The sequence below is a fragment of the Cannabis sativa genome, chromosome X (assembly GCF_029168945.1).
Source record: "Cannabis sativa cultivar Pink pepper isolate KNU-18-1 chromosome X, ASM2916894v1, whole genome shotgun sequence".
In the NCBI taxonomy this organism is placed as follows: domain Eukaryota; kingdom Viridiplantae; phylum Streptophyta; class Magnoliopsida; order Rosales; family Cannabaceae; genus Cannabis; species Cannabis sativa.
The window spans coordinates 81,023,832-81,038,270 of record NC_083610.1 but is presented as its reverse complement, the minus strand read 5'-3'; the positions used below and the strand labels follow the sequence as shown (position 1 = coordinate 81,038,270).

Genomic DNA, 14,439 nt, shown 5'->3' with positions numbered 1-14,439 from the left:
AAATCCGCCACACCCCAAGCGAGCCAGGACTACAAAAAGGTTGAATTGTATTACCTTATTATTAAGAATGAATGAATGGGATAACGTTTTCATTCTAATTAATCAGTATATAATATACTATTGTTATTTGTTACCAAATAAATATTAACCTGAAAAAAGGAAAAACAATGATTCAATTTTTGTTTTTTAATTTTTAAGTAGAGAGAGGGAGTTGGGTCAGTGATAGAGCAGCACATATGAGCAGGCAAAGCCAATAATTGCCTCCCACGCTGATCGACACGCATGATTTTGTCGGTTCTCTCTCTCTTACTAACCCCAAATTATTCCTTTTTCTTTTCTCCACCTTTGGCGGTTACTCACTCTCAATTCTCAATTCTCAACTCTCAAATCAAATTCCCTCTTACTCTATTCCAATTCCACCCCAAACAAATTAGAACATACTTATTTTAACCAAAGAAATTTATAACAAAACAAGCAGCAACCATGTATCAGTTGGTTGGTTGGTTTTGTTGGTAGGTACAGTCTTAATTCTTAACTTGAGTAGCACGTAATAATATGTTTCCCATTGACAACTAAGCATCATTAGTAGTACAATCTTGTGTATTTACCTTACAATTATTGACACTCTAACAGTAAATTCCCCTATACCAAGTTGTAGTAATAATACCCATTACATACATATGTATAAAAACACACACAAACAATCATAATTAGTAAAAATCAATTTTTTTGGTGTCATGCAACCGAAAGTAATAATAATAAATTAATAATAATATTATGGTATAGCCAATGAATAAGGTTTGCTTGGCTTCCTCATCCTATCCTAATCCTAATCCTAATACGTATAGAGATGTGTAATCAGACGATCATCCTCAAATCACGCCTCGATAAGATAGTGGAAGGAAAACGTGGGAAATTCTGATTGGTGAACTGAAAAGACTATGATTACTGTTTATGTGTCTCGAATATGGTCACCACCATCATCAACAACAAATTTGTATTCGCCACGTAAAGAAACCCAAATAAAGTGATTAATAGACGATCACACCAGATTATTGATTTGTGATCCCCTCAGTCCTCACTCACTGTCTCTCTCAACCTTGACTGCTCTTAAGACCGCACGCGACACCACGCGCTCCCCAACCAACGTACGGAATCAAAAAGACTCTGATTTCCTTTCCTCCTTTTGTATTACTATTTTATTATTATAAAAAAATAAATAAAAATAAAAATAAAATAAATAAGACACTACTCACTGCCTCAGTCCTTCATTCCATTCCATTCTTTCTTTTTTATACGAGTTCGTTCTTTCTTTACTTTCATTATTCTCATTTCTCACCAATTCCAAAAACTTCATTCTTCTCTTTTTCTCTCTCTCTTTCTTCCTCCAAAAGCCCCAAATCCCAAAGACAAACCAGACCAGAATGCCCTCGGAATCAGGGGATAAGAAACAAGCGGCAAGACCCCAACTAAGCATGGGACACCTTCCGCCGGCCCACCCTGAACCACTCCCATGCCCAAGGTGTGATTCAATCAACACCAAGTTCTGCTACTACAACAACTACAATCTCTTGCAGCCACGCCACTTCTGCAAGGGCTGCCGTCGTTACTGGACACACGGTGGAGCACTCCGTGACATCCCAGTTGGTGGAGGCACTCGTAAGAACACTAAACGCACTCGTTCTTCCAACTCCAACTCCTCCTCATCCTCTTCCTCTTCCTCTTCCATGACCCATGACCACCAGCTTCTGCCATCTAAACCACTGCTCCCTGACTTTTCCCTAGTGAATACACAAACCGACTCATCTGCTGTTTCACAGGCACAAGTGAATCTGAACAACGGCAGTGTGGCCGGTGGGGTTGGGTTCACCTCGCTGCTGAATTGCCAGGCACCTGGTGGGTTCCTGGCACTTGGAGGGTTTGGGCTTGGAGTCGATGAGATTGGGTTAGGATATGGGTACGGAGGGAGAGGTGTTTGGGCTTTTCCTGAGGTCGGTGAGTTTGTGAATGGCGGTGGTGGCACAGCTGTTGGTCCGGGTTCTACGTCGGGTTGTAACGCGTGGCAGCAGATGAACGGCTCGGATGGTGGGTTAGTGGATGGTGGTGGTGATTGCTCATACTGGCCGGACCTTGCCATTTCAATGTCAGGGAAGGGTTTGAAGTAACAGCACTGCTGACGTGGTATTTCGAATAAATTTCTTTTCTTTTTTCTTTTTAGGGTGGTTGGTGGGTCTTACTTTTTCTCTGAGTGTTCTTTGTCTGGTTTAAAAACAGAGATTTTAGAATGTTCAGAGAGTTTGGGGTTGTTGGTTTTTTTTTTTTCTTTTTCAAAAAAAAAAAAAAGAAGAAACTTTTATGGGTTGGTTTGTTGTTACTGGTGGATATAGTAAGGAAATCCATAATAGAAGAAGAAGAAGAAGAAGAGAGAAGGTAGCTTGGTTAATTTTAAGTCTTTCTTTTTTAGAGTTTTTGTTTTTTAAGAATGGCTTTCTGTAAAAATCTTTGGGTCCATCTGTTTTATACAGAGAAAAATGGCCAACAAAAAAAAAGAAGCTACTTGCTAGAAAGAAACGGATTATCTTCCTTTTTTTTTTGCATGCATGTGATTTGAATATTTCTCTTCTTCTTTAAGTTATCTTTTTCACCCATAACCCATTTCTATATAGCATTACTATTTATTATATTGTTATGTTATGGTGTTTTCTAGCTAAGAAGTAAAATCTGAATGAGCTACAAAGTTGTGAAATTACATTATTCATCCAAAAAATTTGAAGAAAAAGAAAACGGTACTATTCAATACTATTTTGTCTGTCTATTGATTTGGTTTTTTCACTATAATAACCTGGTTGGTTAAAATTGAATTTCTATTCCCTAATTCGTTTTCTATATTTATAAGAATATAAGTTATATATTTATTTATTTATTTATGCTTTTAGCTTTCTATCTATCTTTCCTACCAAACATAGGTGTTAAGCATTTATTTAAGTTGTTTATGTTAGTCGACATTATTAAATTTGTTAATTGAAAAATTAATAAGATTAATGGTGTGACTATATGCGCATTCAATTTAAAAATGTGGTGTATATTTATGTCAACGGGTGTGCCGCCATGGTAGAATCTCTAAGTCTTTATCATCTTAAAATCATAGTGTCGTAGCACAGTCAACAATTTAATAGTTAAATTAATAATTTGTGGACGACATCACATTTCTCTAAATTTTTAATACATACTTCGAGATTCAAATAATTTGATAATTTTCGTAAGTTAAATTAGTACAAAATGGAACCAATTATTTGCCCACCTTCTACTAATTTACAAAAGACCTCTTCACAATTCTGTTTATTGTGCGTGGAAGTAATAAATAGTAAAATTAGTGATAAATATATATATATCAAATCAGTAAATAATAGAACTCACAAAATTAGGTGCACCTACTCCACACAAAGCAACTAATATTATTAATCTAAGTAAAAAATATACAGAATAGAGGTACAAATTTACTACTAATAATATCATTCAAGTATTTCCCAAAGTGTTTCTCGAAGTTTAGCTATACAGATTCTCTCTCTCAAATTTCTAAAATACCTTGATTGTATAAAGTTGTACTCGAATTATTCACCCAGAATTCGTACACACCGAATTGCTATGAGTTGAATTACTACACTCAATTGGCAATGCTCTTCTAAGAGCTCTATATTTATAGAGGGGAAACCTCAACTCACAACCATATGTAATCAATGAGAGAGCATAAGACAAAAGATATTAAAAAATAAATGTGGCAAATAGGAAGACCTAAATCTTTTGAAAGTTGAACCATACATTTACAACTTCAAAATAAATTGACTTTTGAGCCAAATCCAACAATCTCCACCTTGGCAAAAAAACCAAAACTAAAAACGTTGCCTCCACATGCGCCCTGGGCGCTCTAAATCTGAGAGATGTTAATCAAGTTCAAGCAGTGTTGAAACTTGATCCTTGTAACCACTTTTGTAAACATATCTGTAGGGTTATTTGCAGTCCCAAATTTCTGAAGAAAAACATTCCCTTCATCAATGATTTCACGAATAAAATGAAATTGAACATCATGCTTAGTGTGACCATGGTGAACTTGGTTCTTTGCCAAACAAAAGGCACTCTGACTGTCGCAGAAAACCTCCACGTTTTTCTGAACAATACCAATATCGTTGCTCAACCCGAGAAGCCATATAGCTTCTTTGAATGCTTATGTTATAGCCATATATTCTGCCTTTGTAGTTGACAAAGCTACAGTTGACTGCAAAGTTGATCTCCAGCAAACTGGTCCTCCTCCTATTGTGAAGACATAACCAGTAGTTGATCGACGCTTATTTAGATCTCTAGTGTAGTTAGAATCAACATATCCGACAAGATGTTTACCATCAGTCTTGTCTCTCTCAAACTTCAAATAAATATCTACAGTACCGTAGATATACCGTAAAATCTACTTTACTACTTGCTAGTGACCTTTACCGAGATTGTACATGTAGCGACTCGCCATACTAACAACATGTAAAATATCAGGTTTGGTACATACCATTGCATACATCAGGTCACCAACAACATTTGCATATGGAATATGCTCCATTTACTTCTTCTCATCGGTGGTGCTAGGTGAAATCTTTTCACATAACATAAAATGAGGTGCAAGAGGTGTACTGACAAGGTTAGTCTTCTCGTCCATGTCAAACATTCGTAATGCTTTCTTCAGATACTGAGCCTATGTTAGACAAACTGGTTGCAACTCTATTTCTTGTGATCTCCATCCCAAGAATTTTCTTAGTTTCTCTAAGATCTTTCATTTTAAATTCAAAACTTAACTGAGTTTTTAGCCTAACAATCTCCACCTTGCTCTTAGATGCAATTAATATCATCAATATATAAGAGGAAATAAATTAAAGTACCACCTTGAAGTTTTCAAAAGTATACACAGTGGTCGTATTGGCTGAGGGTGTACTTCTGCTCCTTGATGAAGCTGTCAAAACGCGTGTACCACTATCTCGGTGACTACTTCAAACCATAAAGAGACTTACTCTATTCGCAAACCCAATTCTCACGTCGTGGAACTTTGTAACCATCTAGTTGAGACATGTAAATATCTCCATCTAACGTACCATGGAGAAAAGTTTTTTGACATCAAGCTGAACTAACTTTAGATCAAATTGTGCTACCAAAGTCAACAAAATTTGAATAGATGAATGCTTGAAGACAGGTGAAAACATCTCATTGTAATCTATTCCTTCTTTCTGGGCATAATCTTTTGCTACCAGTCTGGCTTTGTATCGGATGTTGTCATTTTCAGGAACACCTTCTTTCTTGGCACAGACCTATTTGCGGCCAATAACCTTCTTTTTTTTAGAAGTTCGAACCAACACCCATGTCTAATTCTGGTGTAGAGACTTCATCTCTTCACCCATTGCCAACTTCTATTTCTTGACGTCAACACTTTGCACAGCTTCTCTGTAAAGTGCATGGAACGTCATCATCAATTTTTAGAAGTGCAAATGCTACCATATCTGTGTATCTAGTAGGCCTTTTAATCTTCCTTCTCGATTGAGTAGCGACAATAGATTCTGATTGTTGAGTGACTAGTGGTGATGCTGAGGGAACCTCTGGCTTAACTGAGATCTCTTCTTGATCATTACTCTCATCTTCACCATGATCATTATTTTCTAGATCTTTTGGAATCTCAAGATCCACCTTAGAAAGATTATTTGGGCTTTCATTTTCTTTCTCTAAGGTAGTCTGTCTTAGCATAACACACTTGTCAAATGTGATATCTCGGCTTAAGACGATCTTCTTTGATTCATCACACCAAAATCAAAAATTTTTGACTCCTTCATTAAAGCCCAAGAAAATAACTTTCTTTGCTCTAGGATCCAGTTTGGATTCATTGACATGGAAATGTGAAGGACATCCAAATATTCGTAAGAAATTATAATCACAGACAGGTTTTCCAAACCTTACCTCTTTAGGTATCTTCCCATCTTGTGCAATCGTAGGGAGTGTGTTAACAATATCGATTGCATATGACAAAGCCTCAGCCCAAAATGTTTTGCTCAATTTGGATTGAGATAGCATACAATGAACTTTCTCAACCAAAGTACGGTTCATACGTTCTGCCACGCCATTTTGCTACAGTGTACGACGTACTGAAAAATATATGATTTTCCCTTCTTCTTGACACACTTGTAGGAAAGGTTCTAATTTGTATTCACCACCATTGTTAGATCAAAGTCTCTTGATCTTCCTGCCTGTTTAAGTCTCGATCATTTTTTCATTTAAGGAAGACATCGAGAACTTCATCTTTGTGTCGCATAGTGTATATCCAAAGATATCTAGAGAAATCTAAAAATCACAACCCATCTATTGTTTTTTTTTTGGAAAAAAATTATGTTAAAGAGTATGAAATAGTAAATAAAGAGTACTAGTTGGGACATGGGGGATATGATTTTATTGGATATTGATGGTAAGACGAAGATCGTGCAAGAAGGCATTCAAAAGTGTCATTAGAATTGTACTATTGATAGTAACATTTTTTATTTTTTTATAAATGACAAAATGAGAGTGTTTGTGTGTGTGAGCTCTGCTCTGGTCGAGTCAATGATTGGTGCAAGGATACGTTGTCGTGGGCAATTGGATCGGAGCCACCCAGCACCGAAACCCGTCATGAGTTTTTTATGTTATGAAAGTACGTAATAAAGAAATTAAAGAGATAAAGCCACCTAAAGCGCAAGGCATGGAGCTAATTAATCACATCAGGCTTTCCAGGAAGCATCCATCATCATTTTATAAGTCCCCACATCCACCTTCTCTACTATAATATAAGAGTATTATGATTAGGTATTATTAGTGTAGCACTTTTCATAGGTGACATTTCACGATTAGTCAGCGATATTATCTAAAAGTTAAGAAATCAATTATCATAATATAATTCTCACTTCAAGCAAATATATTTATCGACACCATTTTGACTACTTGTCTTTACTTGCCATTATTATTTATCATGCTTGTCCCCCAATCCAATATTGTGTAATATATATATTCTCATTCCATGTTTTGTTTCTTCTAATACTATTCCTCTATTTTAAAATCATAAATCCACTAGTAAAGGGACATTTTATTTTAATACCACTTCAGTTCTACTCCTTTTGTTCTTTGTTGTCAACCTTAATCAATTCTCTTAACTTAACAAGATTTTATCATTATTAAATTATTTTAACTCCTAGTGTATACACTAATCCGATATGAAATATTTTATGTTATGGGGTAAATCTATATGTACACTATTTTAAAGGGTTGTTTCGATAGATTTTCTTTAAGTGTTTCAGCATCAAAGAGAGTTTTTTACTTTAACTTTTTTTTTTCATGATCTCTTACTTTAACTATATAGGATCACTTATACATTTTTAAAAAATTTTGAATAGTTTATCGTGTTGAAAATAAGGTTTAAATATTTTATTTTATGCGTGATTGTTTTTTTATATGCGTGATAAGTGATTCTTTAAATTTTATTTTTGACATTACAAATTATTGAGAATCTTCTAAAAATTTACTAGTGATTCTAATTAGCTACAACGTATACTATCATTAAAAAATAATTAGACTAAGTTCTGTCAAAATAAATAAAAAGTGTAATGCATATATTTCTTATTATATAAACCCACACGCATATTGGTTTGGATGCTTTTATGCTGCACCAGCTTAGTACTTTTAAGATTTATATAGTTTTAATCTTAAAATTTTTTATAGGAGAATGTAAACTCATAATAATTTAAAATACAAAAAGTAAAATTTAAATTATTTATTTTACACGCGTAAAATAAAAACGCACAATTACAATAAACTGTTTGAAATTTATATTTAGCGCATTAAATTATTTTAAATTTTCTATAATTTAGAAAATATCTGAGATAACTAAAACATTACAGTAAAATCAAAAAATTAAAATTAAAACTATATACCCCGGAAAAATAGGTGCTCAATATAATTTCCCTATTGTTTTCACCTAAAATTTTGTAAATATGATGTCACAGGATTGGTTGTGTCAAATCAAAAGACTCAGCTACATAGATAACACTAGAATACTCGAGGCTACACCTTACATGGACAATAGTGAACTTGATCTAGTGACATGCAAAATTGTTTGGCAAAATATATTATGACTCAAAACAACAGTACTGATACTTGTCTTCTTCATTTAATGGAAGTGACATTACTGTTACAAAAGCCAGCAGCACAGGCATAGGATTGAATTTAGTATCACAACATTCAATATATGTGCCACATATATGGACACACATAATAATTTATATATAATAAATAACGTACACGCAGTAATAAATTTGCAGCAAAATTGAATACATATTGTTCAGTTCCTATTACAACAACACATGGCAGCATTGAGTTGAGTAGAAATTTCAACTGGGTTTGAAGAATTTCAACTTGAGTCCACTGTTAACCATACTCCACACACCTCCAATGGAAAATGCTAAGCTGAATGCAATCCCCAACCAACCTAGAATCCAATTAAAATACCAGTTGAAGCTGTACTTTGTAGGCTTTTTAATCAGAACCCACATGAAACAAGGGTATGCAAATGTGACTGGAAGTGTAAGTCCTCCTAAGAGACCAGCCAAGCTTGAGAGAAATGGGAGTGCCACCCCAATGAAGAAGTTGACAAAACCATAAAACACTCGAAAACCAGAGCGAACCCATATGGAACAGGGGCGATTGGTGCGGCTGGTGTAACCAGCTTCAAAGCTGTCAAACACAGGCATTGAGTATATTTGAAAACTGCTCAAGCAATTGAAAACAACTAAAAGGAAAGTCATTGCAAGTAGCCCTCTCGGTATGTCATGGCTGTGGAAACCATACAAAGCGTTCAGTATTCCTCCAGAAGGCATCTGTAGTAACAAATTCTCATAAGAAAGTCTATTTGTCAATGTGTTAATCTTATAAACAAGTCAATATTGAACTTACAAGGTTCCCATAGGCCCAGAAGCCTCCAATGGCAACAGGAAATAAACACAAGGCAATGAAGAAATAGGCAACTTTAGCTCCTCTCCACATAGGAACATGAGCTGGATGCTTAAATGTTGATGGCATTGTTGCCTGAAACAAAACAGAGCTAAGTGTTAATTTTCTTTTTTGTTGTTTATAAGAGAATGAATACATTACATAACACATACCTGAATCTCCAAAGCTAGATTGTGGCCTCTGAATGCAAATGCAACAATTCCAAGAGCGTTTAAGACAGAAAAAACTGAAGCAGAGAAGGATGGCATTGACAAAGGTTCATAAGAAAGTTTTTGTGGCCTTTGTTGGCTCACAGAGAGCACCCAAACCATTGTTGAGTAAGTTATGGCTGTAACAGCCCCTACAAGTGACAGCCCTGCAATTGAGTTAAGGTTTGGGAGCTGTGACAGGACAATGCACAGAGAAGTGAACACCAGATACCACTCCACTGTGGTTAAAGGATTCGATGTACAGAGCGGGCCACAAACTATCTGGAAAAATAGTTTCATGGTCTCTCCTCCGATTAGAATCAAAGCCGTTGCAGTACCAGCTGATAAGTAAACAGTGGGGAAAAGAGCTAGCCAAACACCTAATCTTTCCCCTGCAAAAACAAACACAAGGTAAAAATCTTTTCTTTGTGTTAAATGTAACATGTTACGTACAACTATATGGTATAATTTTCTTCTCAACCATATCTATAAGAAGGGTGTTTTTGTTTTAGTTCTCTTATTTATTCATGTGGAAGTAGCTCTATAAAACTGTCTCTAACATGGTATTTAAAGTGTTTGCATTGGAAAAATGTTCTTACCAAATGCAGCTTGAGCCAGTTCTACATATCTGTTGTACCTCTTTCCTGGAACAGCTTCATGTAGCTGAACTAAAACCCACAGAGTATAAAGCTGCCAACAGTAGGCTATGGTCAAAGAAAGTATTCCCCAACTCCTGTGTACATAATCATAGAGATCAGGAAGCAAATCTTATATTATACGTATATAGCTGTTCCAGTACTCTGTCATAATTATCTACTTGAGGTAATAATGTTATAGCATCTTTAATTCTTTATTGCTGAACCATACTTAATGGACCAAAGTTGGACCTGATTTTGCAACTTCAAGAACAGTTTTTTTAAAGGAAATATTTCATTGGTTGCTTACAATACCACTTAATTATGATAATCATTAAAAGAAAGATAATATATATCATGATAAGCTGCTGCACAATGTTGGAAAATAAATTGGTAAAGGTTGAAAAAAGAAGAAGCTAATAATATGTTATAATAATTAAAGTATAAAGGGCCCTCTGTCTTAATATCATAAAAGAATGGCACAACACATGAATTATCTGTGTGGCCCCAGCCCCAGTAGTACTATTCATGATATTTTCTGGAATTATTGAGCTTCAGAAAAAAGCAAAAGGTAAAGACGAAAACCCATGTCTAATTATGTCTCTACTGTCCTCTATTCATGTTCAAATCAAATCCTTAATCAAGCTTTAATTAAAGAGAAACTAAAGATAAAAACTTTGTCAATGAGCCCAGCAAGTCAATAGCATTAGTCAAATCTTGCAACAAACTATGATAATAATAGCAATGATATTAACAATAAATGAAGAATATATGAACTTGAAATATGAAGAGCAAAAAAACTGGAACCTGGAAATTTAAGAGAACAAAACAGCAATAAAGTTTTAAGCTTTAAAAACTGGAACTGCGTTTCTAAATATCCCTAAATGCATCTTCAGTATATTTCAATAACCAAAAAGAAAAAAAACCTTAAATCTAAGCAGTAAGCCCTGAAGTTAAATAAACAAAAAGCCTCAAAAAGAAAGATAAGGAAAACTTGAGATTAAAAAATGATTAGAAAATAGTTTTAAAGAAAGATGAATGCTAACCAGCCAAGAAAAGCAAAGGCAACGGGAAGAAGTAGAGCCTGGAAACCAACACCAGCATTGAGATTGTGAAAAGCAGCGTAGTGAGCATTCCCATTTCTGGACTCTGTAATGGGAAGCCAAGCATCCTGAGGATTCAGCTTCGTCAGGTGACCAACCTCCTCCAAGTAACCCTTCATGTTAATCAGAACCCTCTTCATTGGAGTCCCTATTGGACTAAGAAACCTCGGAGATATGAACGACGTCGGTGTCCACGCCGTCGACGACTTCGCCTCCTTAGAAGCCGGCCTAGGCGACCTCTGCCCTGTTGGAGTCTGAATCTCCGGCGTTGAAACACCACGTGGCGTCGCCGGAATAGATATCAGCTCAGTCTCAGGTCTCTCCTCCATATTGTAAATCTCTCCAACCCCAGAAGAAATCTTCTCCAAATTTGTTTCTTTGATCGAACTCAGCTCAAACCAGCTTTGCTCTGAAACTCTTCTTCTGTTTGATAATATAAATAGAATTTATTTTTGGTTACGAGAATAGAAACTAATAATAACAACAACAGTAATGGAGTGTTATTATCATTACTTTTTAATTTTAATTAATTAATTAATTTTATTTTTATCTCTTTTTTGCTTTCAGTGTGGAGAAGAGAAAGAAGAGGCCGTAACACCATTAATAGAAGTAGTCTGAGTGAGTCTGAGTCTGACTACATAGTCACCCAGTGAAACGGTTCATATGCAGAAAAAGGAAAATCACAGCCAATACTTCTTTTGTAGCATGAAAGTTTGTACAATTCTAATCTCAACCATTCATTTAACGAAATATGACATTATCAACGGACACGATGGTTTGTCATTAACACATCAACGTGATTTTGATTGATATAATGATTTTGTATGGGAGGGTATACGAGAGGTTTATGGTGTGGGTCAGGACTTAGGTAAGGTTAGGTTATAGATATTATTGGATAGGAGTAGGTGAACCTTAGTAAGAAGCAATATCCAACAGTGACGTCTTACGTGGCGTTGGTCAAACATTCAACTCTTTCAGACTGCTCAGGTGGGTCCCCACTCTTTTCATTTTAATTGTTTATGTATGGGCACGCGTGGCGCGTAACGAAGCTTTTATTACACGTGGACACTTTTTCTTTGTCCAACGTTGATTTTTTTGACTATTTTGAATTTAACACCGAGGCCATGTTCCGACGTTGTATTTTTTTTTTTTTATAATTAAATTTAAAAATTAAAAATAAGCATCCAAAAATAGGGTGTAATGGAAATGACCTCTTCAAAATGTAAAGAACATTATTTATTATTAGTATTGTTTACTTCTTTTAGATATTTACCTTGAAAAATATGTAATTTTGTCTTTCTTCCTTTCCAAACGTCCCAACCTAGTTTGAGAAAATTTACACTGAAATTTGTCAAATTATTTCAAAGGAAGTAGAATAAAGTGACATACTTTTAATCTTTACTTTATATCTGACCGTTGAATTCTACCCACATATCCTACAAATGTTAGCTTCTAAATTTAGCCTTTATTAAATGATGATAATGATCCCTATTTATTAGTGGAGAAAATACATAAAACCATCATAAAAAACCAACCATGAAAATTGGATTGGAGGCGCGTGGGGCTCAATCAAATACTTGAAGTTTGTAATTTTGTATTGTAATATGACGAAGCTAGGTAGGGCTTGAATTTGGAATGGTCCCGTTTGAGAAAAAAAAAGCTTTGAACAAAGTGAAAACACAAAGAAAATAGAGTCAGAATTCCCGACACAATCACGTGCTTTTATCTCGCGTGTGCTGCATTAGCCACGTCACCTATTCTTTCCCTCCTTCATTCTGCCTACGTGGCTACTTTGTGTTCGTTTGATTATATCAATTGGTTCAAACAGCATGCATACCGTTAAGATAAGCATGCTCCATTAACTATAATAATCATAATTAACAAAAAAAAACATAATCATAATAAACTCTTCTAATATACGATATATATATGACACCACACAATAATTGAATTAATTATAAAATATAAATAAATATGTAAAAAGAAAAAAAAGTAATGATTAATTTACATTTATTATGTTTTGATAGTCATGCGAAATAAATAGGAAGCAAAGGCAACCGAAAGCGATATATTAATAATAAGAATGTGTTGTTGAAACGAAATGAAGTGGGGTTTCTATTTTGATTGTGATTTTATTTTTATAGACTGTAGTTCTTTAAATGCTTCATATGTAAACCATTTATTACAAACCATAGTTCTTTTTCTTTTTATCCAACAATAATATATTTTTTGTTTGTAGTAGCTCTAGCTGTCATCCATGTATATATATACCTGGTTATGCGTTAATTAATATTTTTTTTATATTTTAATATCGTTATTAGTCTAAAAAAAAATATTAGATTTTATGTAATTTAATATAATAATTTTTAAAAAATCACAAAATTATTTAAAAAAAAAAATGTTATGCAGAAGTAGTGCCCAATACTCGATATATATGTGTTTATATCTTTTATATTGGGTGCAACAGTTGAATTCTTAAAATATATAAATTGCTTTGGTCAGCTCACTCATGCCTCATGGGTCCAGCCCAACTTCCAAAATATGGATAAGTAGTGTGCGGCCCATACTATAAACAAGTTCCCATAGATATTGGAAATAATGATAAGAATGAAAGAGAATTTTTATTTATTTTTTTTAAAAAATAGAATGAAGGAAATTAAAATAATGAATAGTTTAAGAATGACGATGAGTGTTTTTGTAGTAGATTTAGGGCCACTTTAGTTAGGCCCGGGTTTAGATATAGGCGGGTTAAGTTTGTGGCTAGAGCTCAATTAATTTATGGGTTAAAAAAATATTTTTTTCTTTTAAAATTATATATATTTTTATTGATTTTGAAAAATATTATATTTTTCTAGGGTTCAAAAATAATTTTTTTTCTTATGACACACAAATTTTAGAGCTTATCCTGACTTTAGTGTAGTTGTGCGCTGTAAGAAAAAAACAGTTGTAGCAAAACTATAGAAAAAAAAAAATTGAATTGATTGTTTGATAAATTATAAATTTTTAAGTGTTATGAATTTTTAAAATTCTATTATTATAATAATAATGTTATAGTGTAGATTATTATAATCACAAATATATAAAAATATGTTATATAAATTTAAATTTTTTATATATTTTTAATTAGTTTTTTATAATATAAATTTATGTACATTTGATAAAAATAATTTATAATATTTTTAAATTATATTTTTATTACTTGTAAAAAAATTGTAGTTTATAAGAAATTCTAAGTTGATGTGGTTTGTTAATAATAAAAATAAAAATATTAAATATTTTTTAAAACAAAATAAAAAATAAGAAATTTAAATATTTTTTATTTTAAATATTTTTTTTCTTATATAATAAATAATTAAATATATTTTCAATACAAAATAATTTATTGTATAATCTTTTAATCAAAATAGTTTTTTTAAAAAGTTGAGTTGTACCAACTTTAGCTATTAATTGTAGTTTGTC

The 14,439-nt window shown here is 33.5% G+C and overlaps 2 protein-coding genes across 2 annotated transcripts; one reads left to right on the top strand and one right to left on the bottom strand.

Annotated features, from left to right (window-relative positions):
* Window positions 1–1,077: 1,077 nt before the first annotated feature.
* Window positions 1,078–2,571, top strand: LOC115699911 (dof zinc finger protein DOF1.6). Its single transcript, XM_030627459.2, has one exon. The coding sequence runs from the start codon at window positions 1,425–1,427 to the stop codon at window positions 2,163–2,165; it is 741 nt and encodes a 246-aa protein (XP_030483319.1). The 5' UTR covers window positions 1,078–1,424; the 3' UTR covers window positions 2,166–2,571.
* A 5,606-nt stretch (window positions 2,572–8,177) lies between these two features.
* LOC115699904 (lysine histidine transporter-like 8) lies at window positions 8,178–11,788 on the bottom strand. The gene is made up of 5 exons (XM_030627450.2): window positions 10,924–11,788; window positions 9,842–9,975; window positions 9,207–9,634; window positions 8,998–9,129; window positions 8,178–8,921 (listed from the first exon to the last, which is right to left on the bottom strand). The coding sequence occupies exons 1-5, from the start codon at window positions 11,307–11,309 to the stop codon at window positions 8,436–8,438; spliced, it is 1,566 nt and encodes a 521-aa protein (XP_030483310.1). The 5' UTR covers window positions 11,310–11,788; the 3' UTR covers window positions 8,178–8,435.
* Window positions 11,789–14,439: the final 2,651 nt, after the last annotated feature.